At 34.5% G+C, this 7,689-nt stretch overlaps 1 protein-coding gene across 1 annotated transcript; it reads right to left on the reverse strand.

Moving 5' to 3' along the window:
- Positions 1-1,328: 1,328 nt before the first annotated feature.
- Positions 1,329-6,570, reverse strand: LOC145098686 (two pore calcium channel protein 1B-like). The gene is made up of 23 exons (XM_079036297.1): positions 6,457-6,570; positions 6,081-6,224; positions 5,878-5,988; positions 5,661-5,756; positions 5,104-5,234; positions 4,891-4,951; positions 4,635-4,801; positions 4,440-4,545; positions 4,138-4,215; positions 3,989-4,050; positions 3,853-3,925; positions 3,690-3,755; positions 3,465-3,605; positions 3,294-3,351; positions 3,054-3,161; positions 2,920-2,983; positions 2,629-2,797; positions 2,429-2,493; positions 2,221-2,311; positions 2,035-2,121; positions 1,879-1,944; positions 1,768-1,799; positions 1,329-1,672 (listed from the first exon to the last, which is right to left on the reverse strand). The coding sequence occupies exons 1-23, from the start codon at positions 6,568-6,570 to the stop codon at positions 1,594-1,596; spliced, it is 2,169 nt and encodes a 722-aa protein (XP_078892423.1). The 3' UTR covers positions 1,329-1,593.
- Positions 6,571-7,689: the final 1,119 nt, after the last annotated feature.

Raw genomic sequence — 7,689 nt, forward strand, 5'->3', positions numbered from 1 at the left:
GATGAAGATGTGAAAGATTGATCCAGTGTTAAACTCTGTGATGTTCACCAAATAGGATGGCAAATGCCTGTTCGCTTTAACTGATAAACATCTCTTTACTACTTCGTGCTTGGAGTATGTTCTGGGAATTATTCACAGATGTAAGCAAAACAGTGAAAGCGATAAGAAGTACTTCACAGATATGATAAGATGGTATATCCACTTTCGCCATGTTCTTCTTGCTGTGATTCCATGCTTATTCAAGGTGGTGAAGCGAGTTGATGTCAATAAACCGAAGTGAAGGTCTCGCCCCAATTGACGCAAAGGGGGAGATTGTTGGGATTGGAGTGTTGCGTCTTGGGCTCATTTCTTATCAGCCTAGTTTTGTAACTGGTTTGGGCATGTCCAACCGTGTATTATTTTATTCTAGGGTTTTAGTATTTAAGGTGCATGCATGCATCCTTTGTTTTTAACGCTTTTATAATACCCATTATAGTATTGTAAACCCTAGCTCGCCTCTACAGTGGAAGTTCTTAATCGAGCTCTGCTGAGGTGTGACTACGTTTGAATCATAAGCATTATATTGATTCTATATTGTGTTCATTGTCTTATTTGATTTAGTTGTTTGTTCTTCATTGATTTACCTGTGAAAGATCTAAACGATCTAGAAATTTTATCTCATCAATTTTAATAGAATTAATACTGGTTGAGTTACCGTACCCTAACATAGGATATTATTGATGTTTTTTAAACAATGTTAAATTTATGCAGAAATTTGCATCATCTTTGAATTGTGTGAATCCTCGTTGTTGACAACAATTAAGCTCCATAATCACATTAATTGGCTTCATTAATATTAGCTAAGTTATACAAAGGGACATGTTTCTCGGATACTCACTTGTGGTGTTTTCCATAACTACATGCTTGTAGTTTTTTCCATATTATGGTTGCAATTGATGTTGGTAATTTTAATTTTATCAACATATTTTAGTATTAGTTATTATTATTATTATTGAGATAGACCGAACTCTATTTACTAACCGAGACAGGAGATGTGGGGTGCACATTCGGAGAGATAAATGTGAACTCGGGAATACGGGGGCAGAGACCTTGGGTGCAAGGTTCTAAGGGGTTGAGCACGTGGGAGGGGCTCTAGGAGCAGCACCCAAAACCTAAACGGATTTTTATATCTGGAAATGATCCAACCATATGCAAATTCCCGCCAAAACTAGTAATAACCAACTCATTTTGGTGCCAAATACATGTAAGTTCCATCAACCAACTTTCAACCGATTTTTTATCATCTATTTAAAGATGATTGAAGTTCCAAAATTCTGTTGGAACATAGATACTCTCGAAAATCGTTCTTCTGATTTTATCTATCTCTTCAAGAACAAAACAACAATGTATTTTTCTGTGTTTCAAATTTAGAAGTGGCATGAGTTCTAAATTGTTATTCTTTTGGAATAACATCCAAGTAAATTGATATTTATAAGACCCCAAAATCTAGCCTCGTAAGAAACCATAACTAAATTTATTAGGTAAAATAGTTACAATGTGTGTAATATTGGGCTTCTCAGCTTCTGCTATTTACTTTACCGATGAGGTGTATTTTCATATGACTGACTCTTGTAGCTCCGCACTGAGCATATGATGAAGTAGCATATCTACCTTCTGACTGCGCGTCTTTTTGCTGACAAAAAAAAGGTAACCAAATGAGAAGCGGGTAAGTAAATATTCAGTTATAACCCACCCGACCGACCATGTTGTTTATGAATGAATACTTACACCAAGTTACGGCGTCCACTTCCTTCAGTTTCCTGAATTAATAAATTTATCATTAACTCATTCAAAATACACATGCACAAGTATCATAACCTCACTCACACTCACTCTAACCTTGTCATGGTCTTCTTCCTCAAGTTCTGACTCAGCAAAGAATGCCTCCAACACAAAAGCAACGATCTGCAAAAATAATCAAGAATTTTAGGCATTGAGATTGGAATTTTATTTAAAAAAATGTGAGGGCTTTGAATGCCAATCACGAGGACTCACTAAATTGAGCAGGAGTAAAACTGTTATTAGATAGAAGCTGATGAAGTACACATAGGTCCAACCACTTCCAGTCAATGTTGCATAATCCTGAAGCAGTTTAATTAAAAAAAAAAAAAAAAAAAATTAACTTATAAACCAACCATAGCCATTTATAAAAAGTATATTCACAGGCATCGTCGTATATACCAGCATCCAAACTTGCCAGCTTCCCATCACAAGCAAATTGAAGAGTGTCACCATACCATTCGGGTAGTCATTAAAATTAAATAACAGATAACTCATTATTAAGTCAAGGGAAATTAACTCAGACATATGCCACATGAACGGCTAACTATATAAAGGCATTTAATAAAAGCGAATAATAATGATTACATAAATGCATGATGTAGGATACTCATTATTAGCAAGATCAGTACTTGGTAAATCTGGGTTACCAGCATTGACTATTCCACCGAAGATCTAGCCACAATAGAAAAAAAAAAGTAAGTGGCAATGATTATTGATATATTTTGGAGGTTCCATGTATATTATTTAAAAAAGAAAAGGAAGTGGCTTGTATTCAACATACATTTGAAATCTTGGGAAATGAAGTACCTGGATACCAATTGTACAGTAAATGCACATGACAGAAAAGAGAGTACCCAAGTATGGCATCAAACTTGGTATCAGTGTTAAAAATGTGGTAACAAAGGCTCGGTACCTTTCAACATGCATCAACAGCCTAATCAATCTCAACATCCTTGCAATTAGAAGATAACGAACCCTGCAAAAAAAAAAAAAAATGGTGGAAACCTGTTACTTAGGTTATATAGATTCAAAACAATGGGGATTGACTATTTAGAAGTCAAATATTGTATGAAACTAATAAATTTATTACAGCCTTACCAGTTCCCGTTTGAAATAAATATTAGCTCCTTTGGAGAGGCGAATGTTACTGTTTCTCCAATAACTACAAACATCCATGAAAGGAACAATCATCATCATATATATATTGGTATTGGAATTGTGAAATAATGTACCTATGACCCATGTGGAAATGAAATCAAATCGGTTTTCACCATCCTTCCAATAGTTTTTGAATCCATATGTATAAACTTTCAAACCCATCTCGACTACATATATCCATCCTGCATGGAAAACAAGTCATCAATTTGCTGTTATATAATAGCAAAAAGAAATCATCATTTTTGAATTTCACAAACCAGACCTATTTAACCTTAAAATAATATATTATAATTCATGGGTCGTTCTTTCTTTACCAAAGACAAACTCCACCTTCTGCCAGAATTTCTGACCAGAGTTGTTTTGTATATCAAGCTACCAAAGAAAGAGTTTGACTTTAGAGGATCAGTTAGCTAATATCGCCATGTCAGCAAGTACTAGTGTTGAAATAGTAAATTCTTGTGAAATGTAAGGATTTATGGCCATACCGTTGTTTCAATCATAACAGCAACCACATTCAAGAGGAGAACAAAAGAAAACACATATCCAGAATTTGGACTTTTTACAAAGCTTTTCAGTGTTTCAGATAAAGAAGAATTATAAAAAGGAAACTTTTTTAGCCAAGGTTCCTGCAAAATGAAGACACGTGTAAAGAAACCTGAGTTAAAAGTAATATTTTGTTATTCCATGTGAAACTAAAAATAGCAACTTACTGTATCCTCCTTTTGAAATTTTGAAGCAATTGCATCACAAAGATCATTGAATTCTGATTCATTAATCTACATTTAAAAGATCAGAAAACATTAAGACAACCAACTCACAAGAGCCTATAGACAAAAAAAAAAAAAAAAAAAAAAAAAAAAAAAAAAAAACTACCTTAAAATCATGGCCATCATCCAGTGAATCAAATACAAACTCAAAGTCTTGTTTTGATATTTTTGGAAGTGTCCTGAATAAAAGATGAGTGTCACAACCACAATATATGTATTTATTTATTTACAATTGCAATCACCTGTATTTATTAAGTTCTTCTAACAATTGGATACATTGATCCCTATCAACAAAGCCAAAGACCTGTTCATTTGATAAGAAAAATTCCATGACAAGTGTAAGATGATGCCTTGGAAAGAAATTTCAACAACATGAATGATTCATACTCACCTTTTCATCAATGAGACGAAAGGCTGTTCCTAACATTTGTGTCTTCATTTGGTCCTTCTCACCAACTTGTTTAACTAACTGCAGTTAAGAGGACATGAAAGCTTCTAACATACATACAAGCTGATATAGTGAGAGTAAAAGAGAAAGAGGAAAACTTCAGTTTCAATAGGACCCACGCGACAATAAATCATGAACTTGCAACAGTTTTTTTTTAGGTCCCAGTGAATTTGGCTACATGAAGTATATTAACAGATGTTGGTATATATCATTAGAGAAATGGGGAGGATTCAAGAAAGGTATACCTCACTTTTGAAGCAATCATATACAACAGCAAGAATCAGGTTTGTGACAAAGTAAACACCCAAAAGCACATAAAGAATGAAAAAAATGGAAGACCATCTTGATGATCTGAAAAGAAGAAGGAAACACATTACTGAAATACCATAAACGCATACTAAAAAAACATGAATCATGTAATGTTATATCAAGTAACTCACTTGTAGGCAGGAATCCAAACATCTGGATTGTTTGATGTGGTAAATAGAACAAACATTTGATACAATGTAGCAGGGTAAGACACAAAGATTGTAGTCCCCTGTTGGGTGTCTTCAAAGATGACATAAGCTAACCAACTTGAGAACAAAAGAAACAGAAGCCACAAAGCCTGCATTCAAGAAAATAATTTATCCACATTTATGAATAATCATGGAATAAATGTGAGCATGAAGTTCTAGCAGTCATGAATTCACAAACCAAGACATTGAGATATGTTGTAAACATTCCAGCCATGAGAGTGAGGCTGTTCCTTAAGTCCCTGCATCAAGATAACAAAAAAAGAAATTAGCCTCACAGATACATTACTTTCTGAATTAGTATGAGTTTGCATGGCTGATGTAAGGGACTAAACATTGAAGATGCATCAGCAATCTATCATATTGGAGAGTTTTGTATGTAGTCATGCAATACCTGAAGTTCAAGATAAAGAAAACTACCCTAATATAAGGTGAAATCCACAATGGAAGAGAATAGATGGCTACTGGAGAGATATAGAGGATATCAACTGTTAAATCAGCAGCCAGAATTAACAGTAAAATGACCTGAAAACATAGCATAAGACTTCAGTGTTAGTTAATTAGGTTGGTTTTAAAGAGAAAAAGAATTCTGTAGCATAGACAGTAACATACATCTAAACAAAAATTTAACTTTTAAAAGAAAGTACACTATATGAGTTTTTTCCATTCTTTTTTTTTTCCTACCATTCTTTCTGCTTCTTTTTTATGCTTTATTATATCTGTTTTTCATCCCTTTAAAACTGTTTCAAGATTTGGTAGATGCCAAAATTTTAAAGGAACCTAACCTAGAAAACGGACATAAATTACATGGATCGAACTAGTCTTGATATAGTAAGCTATCTATTTTGCTATTGCAAAATGTGACTTTACTCTATAACAAAGTCGATTGAAAATATTCAGATAACAAACTTCATATAGCAATTTCATGTGCAAGATTTTGATATAATGTACCTTCAGCTTGTTAACATGGCTTCTCCAGTAGAGCCGACCCCCTTCATATAAAATAGGAAATAGAGTATGCACCAAAAGAATTACAAGGGTCACACCCTGCATAAGAAAGTAGGTCAATAATCTAGATTACCTACATATACAATCGTATGATTTTCAGGTGTAATGAAATCATCAGGTCATAACAGATTAGTTTCTACAGAATATACAAGACAATAACCTTATATGCCAGAGATTCTGCATTAGTCAAGTATGGAAGCTCTCCAAGATAATAGTAGTCCCTATGATCACTGCAAGAAATCTCAGAAACACTGCTACACCATAGTGGTTTCTGTACTTTGAAGTAATAAAACTAATTAGAAAAAAAAACTATAACAGTAACTTCAGATAATCAGTAAGACGTTTAAAGTAAAGAACACTAACCTCAAAGAAATTCAAAGCTATAAGTGCAAAATGATTAAGGGTCCATAATATGTCAAAGCGAGTGAATGTGAAATATAATTTTGCTGACGTATCAATGTTGGGTAAGTCAAAGATTCCCACTGGTAGAATAATTCCATCTTCAGCCTGGAAATAGCACATTGCAGTTCTTAACTTAACAAATGTTAGATATAATTAATCAAGATGCATCAAGCATATTTTTGCATCAAACTTGCATCAAGATGTAGCAAGTTGCTGATGCATCAAGCATATTTTTGCATCAAAATCAACTGTTTCTTTGTGTATTACTCATGAGGAGGAACAGATGGAGGATATAAGTTTACTCAAATTTCATTGAAAAAAATAAACAGAAGATTACGAGATCAACAAGAGCAGCCGCCTTCTGATAAGGAGATCCGTAAGTGATGGCATCTGAACGGCTTTTATGAACTCTCTGGCCTCCTGCAACACCCCCAAGCAAAGCCGCATCCATTAGATGGAAGAAGATTTGAAACATCGGCAAGCAGCTCTCATACGTAAATGAATGTAGATACATGTAGTTTATATGTATACACAGAGAGAGAATAAGAGAACAATTACATCGGAGAAGACTTACAGATTCTATGGGGTAGTTGTGGAATATTCAAACGATAAAAGTTGTCATGACGTGCTTCAGTAGATTCGTTTATCAGAACACTTAATCTGATACAAATAGTTTTTTATTATAAACGTCTATACCAAATTACAAAAGGAGAATTCGCCATGCTTTCGTCACTATTCCCTGACACTGGCTATCATGCTCATGCCTCTATCTCCTCCATCTTCGTTTTCTTAAAAACCCTAAAATCAAAACTATATTACAAACCAAGTTTAAAAAGAATTCCATAGAAATCAAACCTAAACTTAAAACAAAAACGAAACAAACCGAAGACATTAGATCGATTGCATTAAACTGAAATAGTTTAAAAAAAAAACAAGTCAAACAGATCCCTACTCTACATGCTGGTGTAAGTCCAAATGGCCAAGAGCAATCGATTGATCAGCAGCTAACAGAACAGATTAACAGCAGAAATTAACAGAGGACAATCTTGGCAGTGGGGATCGATTATAGGGATGAGTATTGAGCAAAAACGATCAGGTGAGCAGTACAAATCGAACACGGAGGTACTGGTGGTGAATATTGATTATATGATAAAAGACAGATCATGAAATTTGAGTGTAATGAAAGAAAATCAATCAGTGAAGCGGTGAGCTGCCATATGCGCTCCCTGCATTTCGTTGCATCTTGCTCGCCCGTTCTATTTGGAAGCATCTTCGGAGCAGAGGAGGACGCCGGCGGTTGAGCAGAGGAGCAACGAAACTGCCCCAGAATGTCAAATGGTTACTCTTGATTTTCTGTTAAATTTTTGTAGCGTAATTATGGCAGGGAAATCCTGGAAATCTATTCGTAACGGTCTAATTAGGTCGCACATTGGGAAATTGGACGATATTTACGATTGTTTAACGGTCTAACTGGTTTGCAAATCGGCAAATATCTATGATCGATTAATGGAAAATTGAGACAGTCCATGAGGTTTTTCAGATTTTCGGTTTTAGTTTCTGGTCGATTTAG

Source organism: Lactuca serriola, chromosome 4 (assembly GCF_051521515.1).
Source record: "Lactuca serriola cultivar US96UC23 chromosome 4, Lser_US96UC23_V15, whole genome shotgun sequence".
In the NCBI taxonomy this organism is placed as follows: domain Eukaryota; kingdom Viridiplantae; phylum Streptophyta; class Magnoliopsida; order Asterales; family Asteraceae; genus Lactuca; species Lactuca serriola.